The sequence below is a fragment of the Salvelinus sp. IW2-2015 genome, linkage group LG36 (genome assembly GCF_002910315.2).
Source record: "Salvelinus sp. IW2-2015 linkage group LG36, ASM291031v2, whole genome shotgun sequence".
In the NCBI taxonomy this organism is placed as follows: Eukaryota; Metazoa; Chordata; class Actinopteri; order Salmoniformes; family Salmonidae; genus Salvelinus; species Salvelinus sp. IW2-2015.
Window position 1 is genome coordinate 16,290,216 of NC_036875.1, and position 25,011 is coordinate 16,315,226.

General features: G+C 41.9%; 1 protein-coding gene across 1 annotated transcript in view; it reads right to left on the bottom strand.

The window, feature by feature from the left end:
* slc4a3 (solute carrier family 4 member 3) overlaps positions 1-25,011 on the bottom strand; it is a 102,467-nt gene that overhangs the window by 24,781 nt on the left and 52,675 nt on the right. The window contains exons 6-9 of the mRNA XM_023981376.2: positions 19,306-19,517; positions 7,627-7,769; positions 6,828-7,008; positions 6,573-6,708 (exon numbers count right to left, since the gene is read on the bottom strand). Coding sequence (XP_023837144.1) covers positions 6,573-6,708; positions 6,828-7,008; positions 7,627-7,769; positions 19,306-19,517 — 672 coding nt within the window. The remainder of the gene's footprint in view (positions 1-6,572; positions 6,709-6,827; positions 7,009-7,626; positions 7,770-19,305; positions 19,518-25,011) is intronic.

Below are 25,011 nucleotides of genomic sequence, written 5' to 3' on the forward strand. Positions count from 1 at the left end.
GAAGATCTTTATTAAGAATTGTTATACAGTAATCCCTCGTTTATCGCGGGGTTACGTTCCGAATGACCCGCGATAAGTGAAATCGCGAAATAGAAAACTTTTTTTTTTTTACAATTAGCAACTATTACATGTATCAAATACAGTGACTCACGTGTAGGCCGTTTCACTGTCTTCAGACTGGGCCGCTGGCATCCTGACTGCGCTCTGCAGTGTTTCTTCTTCTGAAGCCCGCGGTGCAGGTGTGTTTGTCGGGAGAAGAACATAGTGATAGGCAGCTGTTGTCGCTCTTTTTTCTTCTTTGCAAAAAGATCTTGTACACCGACATGCACCATCGATTACGTTGGAGAACTGTAATGAACGGCTCATCAAGGGTCCATTCCTCAGTATCGCTTAAGTTCAGTGGCCATTCGCACATGGTTTGCTAAGCGACCAAGCGTTAGCCTTCCTCCTCATCTCTCGTGTCCTCTTCTCCCTCTTCTCTTTCATTCGTCGCTTTGTGGCTTTGTCATTTCTGCAGCTTGCATCGGTCAGCGGCTGTGCGTCTTTTTGTACGTACACATAACTGCACGAGACGACAAAATGATTAGCACAATTCGTAGCATGTTTTGATACAAGAAGCGGGTGAGTTTTTTAGCGAATCAGAATGCAGAGCACATGCACCAAAAAAAAAAAAAAATGCTTTATGAAAATCCGCGAAATAGCGAATCTGCGATAAGTGAACGCGAAGTGGCGAGGGATCACTGTAAAGACTCTTATTAAGGATATGTTATAAAGACTCTTATTAGGATATGTTATAAGACTCTTATTAAGGATTTTATAAAGAACTCTTATTAAGGATATGTTTAAAGATCTTATAAGGATATGTTATGAAGCTCTTATTAAGGATATGTTTATAAAGACTCTTATTAAGGATATGTTATAAAGACTCTTATTAAGGATATGTTTATAAGACTCTTATTAAGGATATGTTATAAAGACTCTTATTAGGATATGTTATAAAGACTCTTATTAGGATATGTTATGAAGACTCTTATTAAGGATATGTTATAAAGACTCTTATTAAGGATATGTTATGAAGACTCTTATTAGGATATGTTATGAAGACTCTTATTAAGGATATGTTATGAAGACTCTTATTAAGGATATGTTTGGAAGACTCTTATTAAGGATATGTTATGAGACTCTTATTAATGATATTGTTATGAAGACTCTTATTAGGATATGTTATGAAGACTTTCTTTTATTTGACTCAACCTAATCAAGTGGGTGACACACTGGTGGTTTTCTATGTATTCCATGGAACACATTGGATTGTGTTAGGTGTGCTCCTCTTAACAAGACAGCAATGTGGTGGTGTGTGTGGTTGTGCTTGCTTGCGTGTGTGTGACCAGCCCCTCACAGCACAGACAGTTTGATCACACTCACACTCCGGTCCAGAGGTGACATCACTCCATCATTAGGTCCGTTTGTCTTGTTACCGCGCTCCCGAGTTGGACACAATAGTTCAACAAAACAAAAGAACAAGGTTGGCCACAACACAGAATTGTGCTCAGGCAGCGCCAGAGATCTTTAAAACGGGACTGAGTAAGCCGATGAGCTAAATTCTACAGCCACCTTGATGTATTTCTTTCCACATCATAAATTCCTATCTTGGACTGGCTCAGCCAATTAGAAGGCTTTTCCCATGGAAAGCAGCTGGTGACATGGTGGAAAATTTTGCCGAAAGGTTGCAACTGACGGGGTGTGCAACGAGTGTTGATGACCGTGTGTTGTGTGTGTGTGTGTGTGTGTGGTGTGGTGTGTTGTGTGGTGTGTTGTGGTGTGTGGTGTGTGTGTGTGTGTGTGTGTGTGTGTGTGTGTGTGTGTGTGTGTGTGTGTGTGTGTGTGTGTGTGCGTGCGTGCGTGCGGTGCACTTGTAGTGAATCTGTCTAAATGGTTGACAATGGTTCAATCTGGCCTAGAGTTCGCTCTATGGTTGTCGACAGACTGCCAGGTGACTTGTCACTGACCCCTGGTGTAACATGGCTTACAGGGAGGTTGGCACTTGGCACCATAAGAGACAGACTAGGCAGGTTCCATTTCTGGGATGAAGCCACAACCCATGTTTTGACAACAATATCTGGGATAAATATAACTGCAAGTACATTTGTCCTCAAGCTTCACTGTCAAAACGAAAAAACAAGTTTCTTGTTTTCCATAAGAGACCATTCTGACACTATTTTCATAATGTCCTTTCTGACTCTGAAATGTGTAGATGGTGACCTGTACCAATTTAAACATCAAAGAGCATAGTAGCAACAGGTATAAAAGAACACACTAATATAACACAACAATCGATCAACTTCAGACACCACAATAGGCCTAGTAGCCATTACTTCATCCCATCATCCAAAAGGCATACATACCATTTAGATAAAAATGGATGATCGCTTGAAGCAAACCCAGGAACACACCACAACATTAGTAAGAAAACCGTGGCTGTTGAGTCTCTGCAAACCATTAATGTTCCACCACAGAGTACCTCAAGACACCATGCAAGGTGAATACTGTTATGGTCAAACATGGTACCATTCCGTCCTCTTCTTTACTGGAGGGCTTGTGTCGGGAGCTGGGACCAAGCTGGGCCTAGGGACCAAACTGGGCCTAGGGACCAAACTGGGCCTAGGAAAACTGAATCTGAGTACAGAAACAGATAGAAGAGAGGGTTCACACAAATTTGAAAAGTGCGTGTGCATGCTTGTATGTGTGTTTATGCATGCGTATGTTGGAATGAGGCCGCATAGGCCTGTGTCCCAACTTAAGGCGACTTCCTGGGTTGTATTCAACTATTGCAAGCTACCACATTGAAGGCAACAAAATACACATAGGAAAAGTCCTCCTCTATCCTTTATTCATGTACTCATACTGCTCATCCCTCAGCCTTAAATTCAAATTRACTGCTGACATTCATCAAGTATTTTCTCCCTATATATAAGGCTTGTTGAACTCTATCATGTGCCGCCAATGCAGCAGCAATGTTGGGTCAAATGTGCTATGGCGGTAAAGAACACATGGTGATGCACTGTAGATAAATAGATAGATAAACCAACAAAAGGGCTTACCAAGAAAAACTTCAAAAGGACTAATTGGAGACTGGATAGATAAAGCAATGGAGGCTGGAGGGGGAGAGGGTGAATGGGGCGGTTGCCGTTTGGGTGATACTCTTCAGTATTTTCATCTAGGACCGAAATGATTTAAATTGTTTGTGATGATTTAAAACAGTGAGATCCTTTATTTAACCAGGGAAGTCTCATTGAGATTGACATCTCTGTCAAGTGAGATTTTAATTTTTTTATTAACTGGGCTATGTAGGGTACTAATCACTGCTATTTACTATTGATCTCCCACTACATATTCTATCATTTGGTTGTAGGTCCAACATCCCTTACTGTAATCACTATATGCATCCCAAATGGCACCTTATGTCTTAAATAGTTCACAACTATTGACCAGAAGCACAGAGCCCTATGTGCACTAGGTAGGGCAGGGCTCTCCAACCCTGTTCCTGGAGAGCTACCATCCTGTAGAGTTTCGCTCCAACTCCAGTTGTAACTAACCTGATTCATCTTATTAACCAGCAGATTATTAGAATCATGTGACCTATATTAGGGTTGGAGGTGACCTAGATTTGGGTTGGAGCCACCGTCCTGAACCTACAGGACAGTAGCTCTCCAGGAACAGGGTTCGAAAGCCCTGCCATATGGAATATGGTGCCATTTGGGACAGAGTCATGGTCTTTCATTCTCTGTATGAGATCTGATGGAGACTTAGGGATGATGATAAACAAACTTGAGGTCATATATTGTATACAGTGCATACGGAAATTCATGATTCAACCTTCCAGTCACATTTCATAGGCCTCTAGGAGAGTAACTACCAGCAACATAAACTATGTGCAGTGTAGAGGTCGACCGATTCATCGGAATGGCCGATTAATTAGGGCCGATTTCAAGTTTTCCTAACAATAGGTAATGTGTATTTTTGGACACCGATTGTGGGGGATTGCTTTTTTTTAACACCTTTATTTATAACTAGGCGAGTCAGTTAAGAACACATTCTTATTTTCAATGACGGCCGAGGAACGGTGGGTTAACTGCCCTGTTCAGGGACAGAACGGCAGATTTTTACCTTTTCAGCACGGGGATTCGTTTTTGCAACCTTCCGGTTACTAGTCCAACGCTCTAACCACCTGCCTTACATTGCACTCCACGAGGAGCCTGCGTGGCAGGCTGACTTCCTGTTACGCGAGGGCAGCAAGAAGCCAAGGTAAGTTGCTAGCGAGCATTAAACTTATCTTACAAAAAACAATCAATCTTAACATAATCACAAGTTAACTACACATGGTTGATGATATTACTAGTTTATCTAGCGTGTCCTGCGTTGCATATAATCGATGCGGTGCCTGTTCATTTCTCATCGAATCACAGCCTACTTCGCCAAACTGTTGATGATTTAACAAGCGCATTCGCGAAAAAAGCACCAATGTGTACCTAACCATAAACATCAATGCCTTTCTTTAAAATCAATACACAAGTATATATTTTTAAACCTGCATATTTAGTTAATTTTGCCTGCTAACATTAATTTCTTATAACTAGGATAATTGTGTCACTTCTCTTGCGTTCCGTGCWAGCAGTCAGGGTATATGCAGCAGTTTGGGCCGCCTGGCTCGTTGCGAACTGTGTGAAGTCCATTTATTCCGAACAAAGACCGTAATTAATTTGCCAGAATTGTACATAATTATGACATAACATTGAAGGTTGTACAATGTAACAGCAATATTTAGACTTAGGGATGCCATCCGTTAGATAAAATACGGAACGGTTCCGTATTTCACTGAAAGAATAAACGTTTTGTTATCGAAATGATAGTTTCGACCATATTAATGACCAAAGGCTCGTATTTCTGTGTGTTATTATGTTATAATTAAGTCTATGATTTGATATTTGATAGAGCAGTCTGACTGAGCGATGGTAGGCAACAGCAGGCACGTAAGCATTCATTCAAACAGCACTTTCGTGCGTTTGCCAGCAGCTCTTCAAGCATTGAGCTGTTTATGACTTCAAGCCTATCAACMCCCGAGATTAGGCTGGTGTAACCGATGTGAAATGGCTAGCTAGTTAGCGGGGTGCGTGCTAATAGCATTTCAAACGTCACTCGCTCTGAGACTTTGAGTAGTTGTTCCCCTTGCTCTGCAAGGGCCGCAGCTTTTGTGGAGTGATGGGTAACGATGCTTCGAGGGTGGCTGTTGTCRATGTGTTCCTGGTTCGAGCCCAGGTAGGGGAGAGGAGAGGGACGGAAGCTATACTGTTACACTGGCAATACTAAAGTGCCTATAAGAACATCCAATAGTCAAAGGAATATGAAATACAAATTGTATAGGGAGAAATAGTCCTATAATTCCTATAATAACTACAACCTAAAACTTCTTACCTGGGAATATTGAAGACTCATGTTAAAAGGAACCACCAGCTTTCATATGTTCTCATGTTCTGAGCAAGGAACTTAAACGTTAGCTTTTTTACATGGCACATATTGCACTTTTACTTTCTTCTCCAACACTTTGTTTTTGCATTATTTAAACCAAATTGAACATGTTTCATTATTTATTTGAGGCTANTTTTACTTTCTTCTCCAACACTTTGTTTTTGCATTATTTAAACCAAATTGAACATGTTTCATTATTTATTTGAGGCTAAATTGATTTTATTGATGTATTATATTACGTTAAAATAAGTGTTCATTTAGTATTGTTGTAATTGTCATTATTACAAATAAATAAATTGTCCATTTAATTGGTATCGGCTTTTTTGGTCCTCCAATAATCGGTATTGAAAAATCGTAATCGGTCGACCTCTAGTACAGTGCATTCAGAAAGTATTCAGACCCCTTGACTTTTTCCACATTTAGGTACGTTACAGCCTTATTCTAAAATAGATTAAAAAATATATATAATTATCATCAATCTACACACAATATCACATAATGACAAAGCAAAAACAGGTTTTTAGAAATGTTTGCAAATGTAAAATCATATTTACATAAGTATTCAGACCCTTTACTCAGTACTTTGTTGAATCACCTTTGGAAGCGATTACAGCCTTGAGTCTTCTTGGGTATGACGATACCTGTATTCGGAGAGTTTCTCCCATTCTTCTCTGCAGATCCTCTCAAGCTCTGTCAGGTCGGATGGGGAGCGACGCTGCACAGCTATTTTCAGGTCTCTCCAGAGATGTGAGCTCAATTTCGAGTCTCATAGCAAAGGGTCTGAATACTTACATAAATAAGGAATTTCCGGGGGGTGTGAGGGGTTATACATTTGCAAAAAAATCTAAAAATCTGTTTTCACGTTGTCATTATTGGGTATTCTGTTGAGAAAAAAATTATATTTAGTCAATTTTAGAATAAGTTTGTAACATTGGAAAAAGTGAAGGGGTCTGAATTCTTTCTGAATGCACTGTATAAGAGGATGTGGCGTCTTATTTTATGTGGGATAGCCCTCTGAGCTAAAGCCTGGGCAGCTGACCACTCACTGGTGTTTGAGCAGCAGGGCGCGGAGCACGTTGGCACGGTCCTCCGCTCTGATCTGGTCTGAGATGATCATGGTCTCCACCACCAGGTGAGCGATCCCAGGCAAGGTGGTCTGCTCCAGGTCCAAAAGGACGGCACCTTATGTGGGATGGCAGGGGGAGAGTGAATGGCACAGATTTACTATCTATTGTAGTGGAATTTCAAAGTTTTATCAATAGTATATTTGTGACTGCTTGTGTGTGTGGTGAGGGCGTCACCATGTGTGATGGTCCTGCGGAGCTCCAGCAGGCTACGGAAGGAAAGCGAAGCCACGTGGGGTTTTCCCCAGCGGTCTGTCTCCTCTTCCACGTCCTCCTCAAACTTGATCCAACGGGCCGTCTCCTTCCAGCGCATTTCCTGGTTCTTATCCACTATCAGCTCATTGAGTTCCACAAACACCTATAGAGACCAAACAGACACCTAGTTCTCCATGACTTCACATATGGCTCATCTACTCTTTTTCTTTTCTTTTTTGTTCAAGAACTGAGAAAAAAGTTGAAAATCTATTGGATCTATTGAATGGAAAAATGTCAAATTCAATTATATTAAAGTCTATGAAGTAAAGCAGAATGTTTTCTTATTAGGTCTAAGGAAAAAGTTGTATTTTGGTCTAATTGACATATGTGCTTTGCACTGTAGGAGACTTAATTAAATGTTTCTACAAGGAATGTTCTTGGAGCACACAGCAAGCTAATAGAGTCGATGTTAGCTCCAACCTTCCTGGAACATTAAAGGGACCAAATAGCGATCACTCCTTTGCCAGACTATGACATCATACGAATGGGATACAAGGGAGCTACTAAGATAACACTTTGATAGAAATAGTACACAAAGTTAGAAAATACGTTCCAAAGGTCAATGATTAGATTATACAGTCTCAAAATATATGTTATGACTGAGGGCTTAGGCCTACAGTATGTCGTGACAACAATTAGTAGGAAGATCATATGTTTTCAATGATTTAATATTACCAATTAGTCAATCAATCAACTGGTGCCGTGGAGTCTGATCTCTCACCTCATGGGTCTTCTTGTCAGCCGTCCTTTTCTTCTTCACGCTGGACAGTTGAGAAGAGCTGTTGGTGGTCTGGAGGAGCTGGCATCGAGATGACTTCTTCACCAGGTGACGCCTCACTCCAGGGTTGTCCTCGAATCGGTGACCTTAAAGCACAACAACAGGAGAAATGATTAATGACACTGGGAGGTCAGCTGCAGAAAAGGTGAACTGTGTTCACTCGAAGGCGTAGTATCGTACACACTCAGGTTGTATGAGGCATTTGAGGCATGCGTTTGTATTTGTCTGCACAACACAACCGTTGTGCGGTGTCACATTTTGTTTTTGCAAATATCACAACTGTTATGTCAAATGTGTTATACAACCTGTGTGTACTGTACTAGGCAAAAGACTGGCTGAGTACTGTCTCTATGGGGGAGCTATGTCTTATCACAGAGCATAATAAATCAATCTGATTATAGATGTTTATTAAAAGCGTAATAAGCAGTTGAAACAATAACAAAGCGCACTCCCTGCCCCTGTTTCAGTAAAAAGCTGCGGGATAGGGCTGGAGAAATGTAACCACTCTCAAATTCATGTTTTGAGGCTTTAGTGTTAATTTACATTTACTTTTGCTTACAAACATTGGACCAAAACAAGCTTATATTTTGGGTTCTGACAGGGTACTTCAATGGGTAAATATCATGATTGTTGATTACCCCTTTAAAGTTTCCATGGGAAATAAAGAGCAAATAGAAAACACGGCACACAATAGGTACATGGGGTAACAGAGGAGCTAGGCAAACAGACGGGTCCTTATGGTGGGTGGTTTTTCGCCCACCACAGACCTTTAGAGAATAAAAAAGCCTGATTCAATTTGAAGCTCTTCAGACCACAAACCATATTTGATTGAATTTTGCGTAATTGATGCTGTCTACTCCTTAGGAGCGGGGCCTGGCAATGTGGGTGGAACGAGGAAGAGGACGCTCTAAGGACAAGGGTGTGTGTGTGTAGGGGGGGGGGGTAGATGCTAGTTACACTGCCAATCAAAGGGCTGGTTTTGCAGACACTCTGGGGAGAAGGCCTGGCCAGACCACCTCTAGGCCTCAGCTGCTTTGTGTTGTGGTCACACCCACCACAGAGTGTGCCATAAACAAAGTCTAAGAAACAGGTTGTTCCCTCTCTCATCCTCCATCCCTCTGACCTCAAGTTCATCCCGCCATCCTTCTATTCTTTCATTCTTCTTTCTGTGGTGTTGTTCAGACAATATAATCAACATAACAAACGCTCTATGCTAACAGGTTTGGGAGGGCTCCCAGGGGTAATTTGGTATTGAAGTGGAAGAGACACCCTTTGGCTGGACTCGCTCTGAGCTTTGCTAACTAAGTAAAAGTTATTCTGCTGCTCGTAAAGTGCGCAGCAAATTCCCCAGTGTTGAATGAACCCATATAGACACAGAACAGTGTTGAACTAATACACTGCTTAGTAAAGCTTTATTTGCATATTTCCCAGAGTGCCTTCCCTTTCAAGTAAATTGTAGAGTTACCACCCATGACTGAATTTGTTAGTGACTGAGACACGGTTGTTGCATTCATTACTGTTCAGTCCTATGAACTTTACCAAGTGCAATCCTAAGTGAATGTTGTCATTAAAATTATATTATATTATATTGCAATCTATTTCATAAGGCCTTATTTTGAGACCCTACACTCTAAACATAATAATGAACTCTGTAAGTGTTGAATTAACACTTATTGGAGGAAAATAACCCTTTTCCAGTGCAAATTTGTGGGGTATCCCCAACATGGAATTTGAACCCTGTCAACCCAACATCTTAGCCATTGCGTCAAAAGATCTGAACCTCTTGATGAGGTCTATAGGTGTTGGGTTAAGGTCGCTACAATATGCACATAACTTTTGTATGTACATGTGAATTCAAGTCATCATCATCATCATAACTTCCCAAAGTATTGCCTGTGATCTTGAGTAGCTTCTGAATGCCCCATCTGTAGACCCTATCTGCACTCTGTGCCCCTCTAATACCCACTCTATGCCCCCTCCTATGCCCTACATAACCCCACTTCTCTCCCTCTGTGCCCTATTTGTGCCAATGAGTATGCCCTCGACAACCCCACTTTTCTCCCTCTCTGCCCCCTTTGTTTTCGATTCTACAATTACCAGTCTGGATGGAAAAGATTTGATACAGATTAACACAGTTGTGAACATAGTGTATGCCCTCGGTAACCCCAATTATTTGCCATAGTAAGCGACCAGTGTCTGTCTCTCCAATGTCCTCTGTAGCACCCCATGAAGCTTCACCCTCTGTAAATCCTCTATTGCCCCTTAGTGTGGAACTCATGTCATTCTGTATTCCCCCACTGCTCTCTCTGTAGCCCCTCTTTTAGTGAGTAGTGTGTATATGTGGTTTATACATCTTGTATATCGTCAATTCCTGGCGGCAGCGTGACTTTCCCAATTAGGACAATTGAGATATTGATCAATCAACATCATCTTTCAGCTGCAACACAGTCGACCACAAGCTTCCTCCAGTAGCAAGGTTTGCAATTTGAAGTGGTTGTGAAGGATCAATAGGTGACTCTTCTATGGGCCCATTAGTAACCCTTGTCCCTTCTCTTTTGTATCTCTGGGAATGCTCTGTAGCTAGTTATATCCCTTAGGTAAACCACTTGTGGCTCCTATATGAACCCAGTAGAAGGTGTAATGTATATTCAGTATGTATTATCTATACAGAGGGGCAGAGAGCCATCGCCAAAGTCAAGCAAAGAAACCAGATGATGAACCAGAAAACAGATGACACCTGTCCCCGTTCTCCCTCTTTCACTCTCTGATGAGCTCTTTGGGTCCATTCTGGTCGTCATTGGACACCAGTGCCACACTGTCCTTGCGACCAGCACCGAGATAACCCTCACAGCACTACTGCAGAAGTGTCCAAATCCAATGCCAGTCATAAAAACAACAGTATAGTTTGTCAATGGGATTTCTTTCCGCTCCAGTAAAGGAGGGGCCCAGGACCGAACGGGGGCCACATGATCAATAGTTTAGCAGGGGACAGCGAGGGATAGAGAGGGTTCCAATTCACACATGACCCAAGACTTGAGTAAGCTTTGATTTACCCACTGCCAGGCCAACCAAGCATTGGCATAAATTAGCTTGTATTTATCGCTCCATACAATTAATATGTTGGTTACAAGGCGGTACTTATTTAAATTAGGTAAGAGAATATCATGTTACCATTGCTGAATTAAAATGAGAATGATGGTGATAATAATCCCACCTCCTGAATCCAAGTGTTTCAAATGGGGGAGGGGACCAGTAACTTTACGATCAAACTTCAAGCAACAGTCATTTTTCATACTTTGGTCATGGTTTCATCCAAATATCATCACATTTCACGAAAAACATGATTTTCACTCTTCATGACCTTTAACACCCTGCTTGGTGAAAACTGTTATTTTGCAGAGAGCCTTGCCTTTCAAGTGAATTGTAGAGTTACCACCCATGACTGCATTTGATAGTGACAGAGACATGGTTGTTGCATTCAGACAGTTTCAAAATCTTCACCAAGTGAGATCCTGAGTGAGTATGTTATCATTAAAACACAATTATTTAACACAACACAATATGTATTTCATAAGGCCTTATTTAGAGGGCTGACACTCGAAACATAACAAATAACTCTGTAAGTGTTGAATTAATGCTTATTGGTTTAACATAACCTTTTTATTTGGTGTTAATAACCAGAGTTGAAAAAAAGCCACACCCATCATTATCATATTTCCCAGGATGCTCTATTGCAGGTTGAGTTTCACAACTGTTTGTTTCAATATCTATGTTTTGATTGATTTATTACTTCTCAAATATAAATTATAAATATTTTCTAAACTAATCCAATTATGTTACTTGGACTTATTGCACCCATTACTGAAATGGTTGTTCCAGTTTAGATGCTTTAGGTAGTCTCATATTGCAATCTTCCTGACCTTGGCAGACATTCTGAATCCAGGTTGCGGGTGATAAAACATTGGTTATGAACACGCTGGCTGGATATCAATAGGAATTATACATATATGTGTCAGGTTCTGTAAATAACCCAACATGTTGTGTTGTTCAGATTACCCAAACATTAGTTAATTTAACCATCAATTGGGTTTTCATTAATTTAATTAATTAACTTTTAACAAACTCATACACTTCTGTAAGCTTCATTAAAGCTACAAAAGTGTCAGTGTTTGACCGTAACATGTAAAAACAATTCAACAGAACTGATGAACCGGAATTACATTTACATTCACATGTGRCCAAAAACAATTTCCTGAAAGTCACACCCCTACTAAGCCATGCCTCCAGTCTTCTAATCTGACCCGCTGGGTCATATCTCAATAACCCAGCATCAACAAACCAACCTTGCTCTTTTTAAAAATGCCTGCAACTCAGGAGTTGGGTCATCCAAACAACCCAGTAGTTTTTTTGTGTAAGCCCTTCAAATAAGGCTTATGAAATACATTGTAATGGGTTAAATAATTAAATGTCTATGATAACATATTCACTTAGGATCTCACTCGGTGAAGTCCATAAGACTGAAAATGGATGAATGCAACAAGCACAAAGCAGTGTGTTAAATCAACACTGTTCAGTGTCTACCCGGGTTCACACTTTCAGTGTTAATTTAACACTTGTGAATTTGTTGTAAAGTGTTGTCCATTCTTCCATGGCCACACACTGCTTCCCTTGGGGGGTGGGAGCCCTGGTACTTACGGATGTGCTCCAAGGGGTCTGGGTTCTCAGGGGACCCCATGTGGTCATGGATGGACTCCAGCAGGTCATAGTCATCGAAATCAAAAACAAACTCCTCCAAGCCCACCATGTTGAACTTAGAGGCGCGGCGCACAACCTCTGTTCCCTCGCTATGCCGGAGGAGCACAGGGGGACACTGGGGTGAGGTGTCCAATGTCCCTGGTCAGTGAACGTTGGTGGTTGCCTTGGTGTTGGTCCCTTCTGAATAGGGGTGTTTGTCTCCAATCACCTCCTCCGAAGAGGGGGCTGGTGGTCCCTTGTTCTCTTGCCCCACGGGGTCTGTTATCTCCTGGGTCGGCGCCGGTGTCTGTGGTGCCTCCTCCCCACCCTGCTCCAGGTGGGTGCCCTGCTCATCCAGAGTTCTGGCGATTTCTCGCCTGCCGTCTCTCGCCGAGGGATTGGTGTTAGCTGTCAGCCAAGCCTGGGCGTCTTCTGTGTTATTCGTCAGAAACAGGAGCTGGAGCACAAGCAAAGCTGGAGTAGTGGCTGCTGGTTACCAAAACGCTATGTCCACTCTGCAGACTACTATGAGCTCAGGTGGAGGTTTTTGAATGTTTCTTGGCAGGCGTTTTCTCGCTGGCTGCCACAGAGTTGATTCTATAGGTCCTATTCTGGACTAGCTGTTGTCGCTGGAAATCCACTCTACCAAGTGAGGATAACCTATGGAGTACGAAGAATGGAAATGAGGAAAAAAGTTTTGGAGAAAAAGTCAGACAAAAAAAGACTAAAAACAGATATTTATCTTCTCAGCGTACTCCTAATTTGCCCCAATCGTCCTCAAAAGCGGAAGAGAAATGTCACACTGATGCTATCCTCCCATCGGCGCAGACAGAGGTGTAAGTGGTGTCGGTAGTAGAGTTAGTGGTACAGCCTCAGGCAGCGCAGGCTTGAGCAGGCAGAAGTGTAAAGCTCTGAAGGACCCCCCATGCTGTTCCCACAGCAAGAGTAACAGGGGGCTCGAGCTGTCATTCCAAAAGGAAATACTGACACAAACTGATCCACTTTTTTTCAGACCTCCCTCTAATCTATTGGGCCAATTCACCCATTTCCGTGACGCTGGCTGTCCATTGATCCTGGGATGGACACTTGGCTGGGGCGGGGCATGCTGGTGGGGTGAGGGAAGAGCAGAGTCAAGGCTGAATCAGAGGCTCAAGAGGAAAACATTGACGTGATGGCTCTCTTCTTCTCTCAGAAAACATCCACACATCAGAGAAAATCATAATTCCGTAACACAGACACAGAGGCACAGTCACATACAGACAAACAGTAGGCATACTGCTGTTACACAGCATGGTACTCTGCTTTGGAGCAATAGCAATAGTCTCCAGCACAGGTCTCCATGGAAACTGTGATTATTTCTAATAGTCTGCCACTCTTCGCCCACAACGGGTACCTGAGCTGAACACTGACCTTTCCTCAAACCTGTGTTTACAGTGTGTGCGTGCGTGCGTGAACATGTGTTTCACTTGCTTAGAGGCATTCTGAACATAAGCACCAGTTGGTGAAGCTTCAAAACAATCCTGCTCTGTGACATTGTCAAGCATAGTCACTTGTAATCCATATCACAACTATGCTCTCTAGCATTACCAAGCAGGGTCACTGGTAACCCACATCAGCCATGTTACTCTCAGTGAATGAACTAGTACACTCTCACTCAGTGGGGCAATGGAACTCACAGTGCCATGGGCAAGATAGGCCAAATCTCTGTGAACATTTCAAATGGTTATCATGAAAGCTATAGCACTAGATTCAAATGAAGTGCTACAGTACATCCTCTATGTTTTAACCCTGGATGTTTTAAAGTTATGTCCTGTTAAAAAACTATGCTAGGGCTTTCCACCATACATAATGCCAGTTAACAATCATCAAACATCAAACTATCATTGTAAACCACAAATATACTGCTGTGTGCTGTGACTGAATGACAATATGGACTCGTCGGAGTGGAAAGTGACAGGGAGGAGGTTGAACGGATATGAGCTATAGGATATATGTGCTATAGCCTGACATCTTASTGTCCTATCGCCTACATCTGATAGCCTGTCTGTTTCATAGTGGGTGCCCTGTTTCTTGTTCTATTTCCATCTGGTCTGAGCATCTGGTCAATGCTTCCCTTGCTGGGTGKGTAAAAGCAGGAAGGGCCTRGGGCAGGGTTGCTGTCAAGGAGAATCAGCAACTGATCTCTTCTGTTAATTATTGCCCAGGGATCGTGGAATGGGCCAGGGAGTGCTACCCATTTATTTGCCATAAAAATAAAGAGAGTCGCTCACCCTATATATACAGTACCAGTCAAAAGTTTGGACACACCTACTCATTCAAGGGTTTTTCTTTATTTTTTACTATTTTCTACATTGTAGAATAATAGTGAAGACATCAAAAGTATTAAATAACACATATGGAATCATGTCATAACCAAAAAAGTGTATATATTTTATATTTGAGATTCTTCAAAGTAGCCACCCTTTGCCTTGATAACAGCTTTGCACATTCTCTCAACCAGCTTCATGAGGTAGTCACCTGTAACAGATTTCAATTAACAGGTGTGCCTTGTTAAAAATGTATTTGTGGAATTTCTTTCCTTCTTAATGCGTTTGAGCCAATCAGTTGTGTTGTGACAAGGTAGGGAGGGTATACAGAAGGTAGCCCTATTTGGTAAAAGACCAAGTCCATATTATAGCAAGAACAGCTCAAATAATTTTTATTTATTTTATTTCACCTTTATTTAAACCAGGTAGGCTAGTTGAGAACAAGTTCTCATTTGCAACTGCGACCTGGCCAAGATAAAGCATAGCAGTGTGAACAGACAACACAGAGTTACACATGGAGTAAACAATAAACAAGTCAATAACATGGTAGAAAAAAGAGAATCTATATACAATGTGTGCAAAAGGCATGAGGTAGGCAATAAATCGAATAATTACAATTTAGCAGATTAACACTGGAGTGATAAATCACAGATGATCATGTGCAAGAAGAGATACTGGTGTGCAAAAGAGCAGAAAAGTAAATAAATAAAAGCAGTATGGGGGTGAGGTAGGTAAATTGGGTGGGTAGTTTACAGATGGACTATGTACAGCTGCAGCGATCGGTTAGCTGCTCGGATAGCAGATTTTTAAAGTTGTTGAGGGAGATAAAAGTCTCCAACTTCAGAGATTTTTGCAATTCGTTCCAGTCGCAGGCACAGAGAACTGGAAGGAAAGGCGTCCAAATGAGGTTTTAGCTTTAGGGATGATCAGTGAGATACACCTGCTGGAGCGCGTGCGTGCTGCGGGTGGGTGTAGCCATCCTGACCAGTGAACTAAGATAAGGCGGCACTTACCTAGCATAGCCTTGTAGATGACCTGGAGCCAGTGGGTCTGACGACGAACATGTAGCGAGGGCCAGCCACTAGGGCATACAGGTCGTAGTGGTGGGTCGTATAAGGTGCTTTAGTAACAAAACGAATGGCACTGTGATAAACTGCATCCAGTTTGCTGAGTAGAGTGTTGGAAGCTATTTTGTAGATGACATCGCCAAAGCGCAGGATCGGTAGGATAGTCAGTTTTACTAGGGTAAGTTTGGCGGCGTGAGTGAAGGAGGCTTTGTTGCGGAATAGAAAGCCGATTCTTGATTTGATTTTGGATTGGAGATGTTTGATATGAGTCTGGAAGGAGAGTTTGCAGTCTAGCCAGACACCTAGGTACTTATAGATGTCCACATATTCTAGGTCGGAACCGTCCAGGGTGGTGATGCTAGGTGCAGGCACAAACGGTTGAAAAGCATGCATTTGGTTTTACTAGCGTTTAAGAGCAGTTGGAGGCCACGGAAGGAGTGTTGTATGGCATTGAAGCTCGTTTGGAGGTTAGATAGCACAGTGATAAGCAAAGAGAAACGACAGTCCATCATTACTTTAAGACATCAGGTTAGCCAAGGTCAGTCAATATGGAAAATATCAAGAACTTTGAAGGTTTCTTCAAGTGCAGTCGCAAAAACCATCAAACACTATGATGAAACTGGCTCTCATGAGGACCGCCACAGGAAATGAAGACACAGAGTTACCGCTGCTGCAGAGGATACGTTCATTAGAGTTACCAGCCTCAGAAAATGCAGCCCAAATAAATGCTTCACGGAGTTCAAGTAACAGACACATCTCAAAATTAACCGTTCAGAGGAGACTGTGTGAATCAGGCCTTCATGGTCAAATTGCTGCAAAGAAACCACTACTAAAAGGTGTGATGGTGCTTTGCTGGTGACACTGTCTGTGATTTATTTAGAATTSCAGGCACATAACCAGCATGGCTACCAAAGCATTCTGCAGCGATACGCCATCCCATCTGGTTTACGCTTAGTGGGACTATAATTTGTTTTTCAACAGGACAATGACCCAACACACCTCCAGGCTGTGTAAGGGTTATTTGACCAAGAAGGAGAGTGACGGTGCTGCATCAGATGACCTGGCCTCCACAATCACCCGATCTCAACCCAATTGAGATGGTTTGGGATGAGTTGGACCACAGAGGGAAAGAAAAGCAGCCAACAAGTGCACAGCATACGTGGGAACTCCTTCAAGACGGTTAGAAAAGCATTCCAGGTGAAACTGGTTGACAGAATGCCAAGAGTGCGCAAAGCTGTCATCAAGGTAAAGGGTGGCTACTTTGAAGAATCTAAAATATAAAATATATTTCGATTTGTTTAACACTTTTTTGGTTACTACATTATTCCATATGTGTTATTTCAAAGTTTTGGTGTCTTCACTATTATTCTACAATGTAGAAAATAGTAAAAAATAAAAAAATAAAAAACTTGAATGAGTAGGTGTGTCCAAACTTTGACAGGTACTGTATATAAACAACATACCTTAAATAGAATAACACACAGATAATATTATTAGACTGATGTGTAATATATTTTAAAATCAATAATGCCCTACAATTGCATTTTTCTCTACACTTTTTCCCTTCAGGTACATGCTCTACGGCAGGGTTCCCCCACTGGCTCCCAAGTTATTTTAATTTTGGAAATATATTCCAAAATATTCCCACGCATAATAGTATACAAATGTAAACAAGGTTTGAAATGATTATGTTTAAGTCAAATATGATATCTATTTGGGATTCTTGCGGTGAATTTGCAGTCAACAAATGATTTGTAATTATGTTCTGGCCCCCTGACCTTCCATTTAAGGGAAAATCTGCCCACGGCTGAATCTAGTTGATGAACCCTGATCTACAATAATACAGTACCTCCCTCTCTCTCTGGAATGCAGAACTGAGAGACAGCTGCAAAAACAGATCACGTGACTCGTGACATTGCTGGATGCAGGCCTCAGTCTGCTCCGTTGTCAGCGAATGCATGATTCACAAATCTGCGAACTGTGGATAAATGAATTGTCTTATTGAAAGCGTACGTCCGAATGAGCTATTTTGTATCAGTTTTAAGTCAGGAAATTTTCCACCTAAAATATTTGTGTTATTTTATATCATTATTTTATGTTACCAACTACCACAACAGTAGAGATGGGTAACAACTGCATATGAGTGCCCTCGTGGGGGAAACGTCACGATATGCCCTTATATGGAGTTTGACGTCACTGATTAAAAAAAAGTAGAAGTAGTGAGGATACTGAAAGCTGCAATATGTAACTTTGGGAAACCCAACAAAATCCACATAGAAATGTGAGTTATAGATCTGTCATTCTCATTGAAAGCAAGTTTAAGAAAAGGTAGATCTGTTCTATGTGAGCTATTGGTCTGGAGCCCCAACCCATCCCCAGCATCAACACAGACTGGTGGTACAGTTGTGGCAATTGCGCTCCAATGCCTACAAATGAGGAATGTTTGTGCTGCAGAGAATTCTAATATGTGACTACAATTGTTACAGACATGGAGTAACTTATTGATGATGAGGAGCMGTTAGTTTGCTTTTGCGATCACAGGGATTTTGCTGCCAACAAAAACTCTGGTGTCCTGGAAACATTTTCTGTATTCCAAAAAGGAATTGGAGACACAAACCTGTTCCTGCTTTGCCAAATGGACAGTTATCCAACTGGTAAGTAGCTAAACTTTACTTTAATGAATGATCACTTATCATAAACTTCTATGAGCGGACCATTAGTTGGTTTATGTTTTCACATTAGCCCAAACTACTATATAGCCTTTGTTGAKTTCTCACAATGTTTTGGGGATATTCTATTTGGCAATATAAGGTGACACAATGTCTATTATCTCCTCAATCCCCCTTGTCATAAATACAGTGCATTCGGAAAGTATTCAGACCCCTTGACTTTTTCCACATTTTGTTACATTACGTTACAACAGAATGGGCTGTTTTTAACCCAGCATTTTATTTGTGTGTACTGTGGCATTAGTACATCATGCTGTGTGTGGGGTAAGTGATTTATGACTGATATTTTATCCCTGTACTTTTATCCCTTCAATCTTCCCCCGCAGAACAACTGGGAAGGCAACTGGAGCATGGAGCAAACTGTTTTTGTGTGAAGGATGAAGGATGCTGACTGGGTTTTGTAGTCCCTGTCYGTCAAGGTGCCAATTGTGGAACCGAGAGTTTGGGTAAAATGTATTTACTAAGTTCCAAGTCGCAAGGTATGGTCTAGGTTCATTTGAACCAGCACAAACAAAAAATTGTATGCCTTTCAGAAAACAGGCGCTATGCCATACATGGGTGGTCAACCCGCCTCCAGGAGCTGGGTGTGCAGGCTTTTGCTCCAGCCCTACATAAATACACCTGATTCAGCTAATCAAGGTACCGAGAAGCAGCTGATTAGTAGAATCAGGTGTGTCTGATTAGGGCTGCTGGGGGTCAGCTCTCCAGCCCGATGGTTGGCTAGAGTGGTTGATTTGGGGACTGGTCCATTCTCTCTGTTTATGTGTGTATGTGTGTGTGTCTTACTTTTCATGTCGTCCAGATCAGCGCTAGCCAGCATCTCAGCCTCAGCGTCGTCAGTGGGCACTTTCTGGTACACGGCTGTTTCCATGGTCGTCATACTGCCGATGCAGATGCGCTCCCGCAGGTCGTAACTGGTCCTCGGTGCAGGGTGGAGGGGATTCCTCCTGAACCAACCGCAGGTGGTCACACTAGGGGGGTCCACAGAGGGGGGGCACCTGGGGAGGGGAGGACAGTGCTGTTCACTTGAGTATGTGTGAAAATCCATCGTAGAGATTCTTCCAACATTTGCTTTAGAAGTATGTCAGGTAAATATCTGTAATCCATTGCATCAACTATCATGAAGGACAAACAGCCTTACATAGTGGTGCTTTTTATCCCAAAGTATTAGAACTCGAGTATCTACTTTCTACTTTTTCTTCTTCAAAAATGAACATGAGCTGAGCCTATACAAACAAACATCTTGACTGGCACACACACACAGTATGAATAATCTGGGAGCGGTCAGATTGTTGGATGTAGTGTGGTCCATCTACCAACAGAGGGCGCCAGAACACAGCACAGCAGCACAATATCTTCACCACAACACTGGCTTCCTAACAGGGTGAGTCGTTGGCTGCTTTCACTCAGGCAACGATGGCATAACAGTACATGACATTGTTACTACGTTTCTTGTTCACTGCAGAAATAATAATAAATCAGTGAGATTAACTGCCCTGCAGAGGGGAGAGACAATACCCGGTTTGTGTTCATTAGGCTCCAAACGGAAGAAAAATGAATTTACAATAAAAAATACTCATGTTTCTTTTCTGTTGCAAAATGTTTTGCTACGTTGTGCCCTAATGAATATGATCCTGGGCTCCACACAGTTCCACCTCCCAGGATGCTTCCATACATTATTCAAACCATTACCAAATAATTCATATTATCATAGCTGTATGTGTTTATGAGCAAGATGCGTTTACTCATACAGTACAGATCATTTCTAGGGTACGTGCCCCACCGAGACATGATTGTGACAGGCACACTTTGGCCAGTTCAGACACATACAGTGTGTGCCTTTCAAAACTATTCAGACCCCTTGGATTTTTTCACAGTTTCTTGTGTTGCAAAGTGGTATTAAATTCTTTTTTATCAACAATTTACAGAAAATACTCTAATGTCAAAGTGGAAGAAAAACGCAAAAAATAAAATACAAATATATATATATTTTTAAATGTAATAAAATATATTAGTTGCATAATTATTCAATTCCCTGGGTCCATACATATTAGAAACACCTTTGGCAGCAAGTCTTCTGTGAGTCTTCTTGTGTAACTCTCAAAAAGCTTTGCACACCTAGATTGTGCAATATTTGCCTATTATGCTTTTCAAAATTAGTCAAGGTCTATCAAGATGGCTTATACAGCAATTTTCAAGTCTTGCCATACGTTGTCAAGCAGATTTAAGTCAAAACTGTAACTTGGCCTCTGTCTTCTTGGTTCTTATTCACCGTCTTCTTGGTAAGCAACTCCAGTGTATATTTGTCCTTGTGTTGTAGGTTATTTATCCTTCTGAAAGGTAAATTAATCTCCCAGCGTCTGGTTTAAAGCAGATTGAAGCAGGTTTTGCTCTAGGATTTTGTCTGTGCTGAGCCCCATCCTGAAAAACTCCCCAGTATTCGCTGATGACAAGCATACCCATATCATGATGCAGCCACCACCATGCTTGAAAATAAGGAGGCAGTGTCTCAGTAGTGTGTTGGATTTGCCCCAAACATAGGGCTTTCAATATAGGACAACACATTTATTCCATTTGTATATTTGTGTTCTTTGTTTCACTTCATTTAGGTCATAATTGTGGAGTCACTACAATGCTGTTGATCCATCCTCAGTTCTCTCCCATCACAGCCATTGAACTCTGTAGCTGCCCTACAATCACCAATGGCCTCATTGTAACATCCCTGAGCAGTTAAATTCCTGTCCTGCAGCTCAGTTCAGAATGACGACAATATCGTTGAGGTGTCTTGTTGGGTTAATACATAATGCACAGCATAATTATTAACTAAACCATGAAGATTAAAGATGTTCATGTCGGATTTGTTATTGTTAGCCATCAACCAATCACTGCCCTTTTTTATGAGGCATTTGAAAAGCTCCCTGGTCTTTGTAGTTGAATCTGTGCTTGAAATTAAATGCTTGACTGAGGGACCTTACAGTGCCTCCGGAAAGTATTCAAACCCCTTGACTTTTTCCACATTGTTAGATTACAGCCTTATTCTAAAATGTATTAAATTGTTTTTTCCCCTCATCAATCTACACACAATACCCCATAATGACAAACCAAAAACAGGTTTTAAGAAATGTTAGCACATTTATTAAAAACATAAAAACTAAAATATCACATTTACATAAGTATTCAGACCCTTTACTATTTTTGTTGAAGAATCGTTGGCAGTGATTACAGCCTCGAGTCTTCTTGGGTATGACACTACAAGCTTGGCACACCTGTATATGGGGAGCTTCTCCCATTCTTCTCTGCGGATCCCCTCAAGCTCWGTCAGGTTGGATGGGGAGTGTTGCTGCACAGCTATTTTCAGGTCTCTCCAGAGATGTTCGATCGGGTTCAAGTCCGGGCTCTGGCTGAGCCACTCAAGGACATTCAGAGACTTGTCCCGAAGCCACTCCTGCATTGTCTTGGCTGTGTGCTTAGGGTTGTTGTCCTGTTGGAAGAGCCACAGAAAAACATCCCCACAGCATGATGCTGCAACCACCATGCTTCACAGTAGGGATGGTGCCAGGTTTCCTCCAGATGTGACGCTTGGCATTCAGGCCAACGAGTTCAATCTTGGTTTCATCAGACCATAGAATCTTGTTTCTCATGGTCTAAGAGTCATTATGTGTCTTTTGGCAAACTCCAAGCGGGCTGTCATGTCTGGCCGGTCTACGATAAAGGCCTAATTGGTGGAATGCTGCAGAGATGGTTGTCCTTCTGGAAGGTTCTCACATCTCCACAGAGGAACTCTGGAGCTCTGTCAGAGTAACCATCGGATTGTTGGTCACCTTCCTGACCAAGGCACTTCTCCCTAGATTGCCCAGTTTGGCCAGGCAGTCAGCTCTAGGAAGAGTCTTGGTGGTTCCAAACTTCTTCCACTTAAGAATGATGGAGGCCACTGTGTTCTTGGGGACCTTCAATGCTGCAGAAATGTTTTGGTACCCTTCCCCAGATCTGTGCCTCGACCTAAACCTGTCTCGGCGCTCTACAGACAATTCCTTTGACCTCATGGCTTGGTTTTTGCTCTGACATGCACTGTCAACTGTGGGACCTTATATAGACAGGTGCGTGCCTTTCCAAATCATTTCCAATCAATTGAATTTATCACAGATGAACTCCAATCAAGTTGTAGAAACATCTCAAGGTTGATCAATGGAAACAGGATGCACCTGAGCTCAATTTCTTGTCTCATAGCAARGGGTATGACTATTTATGCAAATAAGGTATTTCTAATTGTTATTTGTAATAAATTTGCAAACATTTCTAGAAATCTGTGTTCGCTTTGTCACTATGGGGTATTGTGTGTAGATTGATGAGGATCATTTTTATTTAATCCATTTTAGAATAAGGCTGTAACATAACATGTAACTTTTTATGTGAGTTGTTAAGCCACATTTTACTCCTGAACTAATTTAGGCTTGCCAAAACAAAGGGGCTGAATACTTATGCAACGACTATATTTTTTATATAAAAAAATATACATACTTTTCTTCCACTTTGACATTACAGAATATTTTGTGTATATTGTTGACAAAAAAATGACAATTAAATCCATTTTAATCCCCCTTTGTAACACAATAAAATGTGAAGCTCTGCGGCCAGCTAGCTCCGCCCTCAACTTCCGAACTTGTATCCGTGCTGCTGTGCTGTTTGTTACTACTTGGCTATCTGCCAAACTTTTCAGWTTATACTTTTAATACACTCAGCAACGTCTTCATTTTTTCCTCGCTCAACTTTTTTCATTTAACTTTTTCACCCCTGATGCTTTATTTGGACATGGTTCTACAGGACCTCCACCAGCTGAATAAGCTAAGTAGTAACATTAACATCAGCACTATGCCATCCAATTGCAGTCGCTGTACTCATAATATACACAGTAACTATTGCCTTATGGTGAGAATAGACGTGTTGCTAGCACAGCTTCAGATGCAATTGTTAGGCAAGGGCAATTTAAGTGTAGGAAAGGATGAAACAGTGTTTGTGCCACCAGTAAGTACAGMTAGTAGTAGACATCCCCCTGCACAGTTCCTGCAGCTGAACAAGTTTCTCAAGGCTTCTGCAAAGAAATGGTGTTGGCGTGCTCAACCGGTGTTGCTCATTCAGCCAACAAACTTTCAATTGGTTCTCCATATTAAGCAAGTCTGAGTCAGAGGCTGCACCTTCTCAGGTCTCTCCTCCACCTGTTACGGGGTCTGAGCCGCCGAAGCCTCCCACCACTCGCTCTGACAAATTGAAAACCCTAGTCATTGGCAATATCCAGCCATACACTGTTTACCAGGGGGCAGGGCTACCGACGTAAAGGCTAATCTGAAGATGGTGCTGGCTAAGGCTAAAACTGTCAAGTGTAGAGAATATAGCGATATTGCTCTCCACGTCACCAAGCTCAACATAGCTTCAGCGTGTAAATTAGCTAGAAAGATGTGTCCGCATCGAGTAATTGTCTCTGGCCCCCTCCCAGTTAGGGGGAGTGATGAGCTCTACAGCAGTCTCACAACTCGATCGCTGGTTGAAAACTGTTTTCTGCCCCTCCCAAAAGATAGAATTTGTAGATAATTGGCCCTTTTTCTGGGACTCACCACAAACAGGACCAAGCCTGGCCTGATGAGGAGTGACGGACTCCATCCTAGATGGAGGGGTGCTCTCATCTTATCTATCAACATAGACTGGGCTCTAACTCCTCTCGCTCCCCAATGAGATACGGTGCAGGCCAGGCTGTTAGCCAGCCTGCCAGCTTAGGGAGTCTGCCACTAGCACAGTCAGTGTAGTCAGCTCAGCTATCCCCATTGAGACTGTGTCTGTGCCTCAATCTAGGTTGAGTAAAACTAAACATGGCGATGTTCGCCTTACCAATCTCATTGGAATAAAGACCTCCTCCATTCMTGTCATTATTGAAAGAGATTGTGATATCTCACATCTCAAAATGTTGGCTACATAATGTTAGATCCCTCACTTCCAAGGCAGTCACAGTCAATTAACTAATATTGATGTGATTGGCCTGACTGAAACATGTCTCAAGCCTGATGAATTTACTGTGTTAAATGAGGCCTCTCCTCCTGGTTACACTAGTGACCATATCCCCCGTGCATCCTGCAAAGGCGGAGGTGTTGATAACATTTACGACAGCAAAAAAAAATCAACAAATTTAAAACACTGCGTTTTCATCTTTTGAGAATCTAGTCATGAAATCTATGCAGCCTACTCAATCACTTTTTTTTATAGCTACTGTTTACAGGCCTCCTGGGACGTATACAACGTTCCTCACTGAGTTCCCTGGAATCCTATTGGACCTTGTGTGGTCATGGCAGAAAATATTCACATTTTTGATGACTTTAATATTCATATTGAAAAGTCCACAGAAAATGCTTTCGGGCCCATCATCAACTCTGTGGGTTTTGTCCAACATGTCTCCGGACACTGGATCTAGTTTTGTCCCGTGGACTGGCTGACTTTTTCCTCATA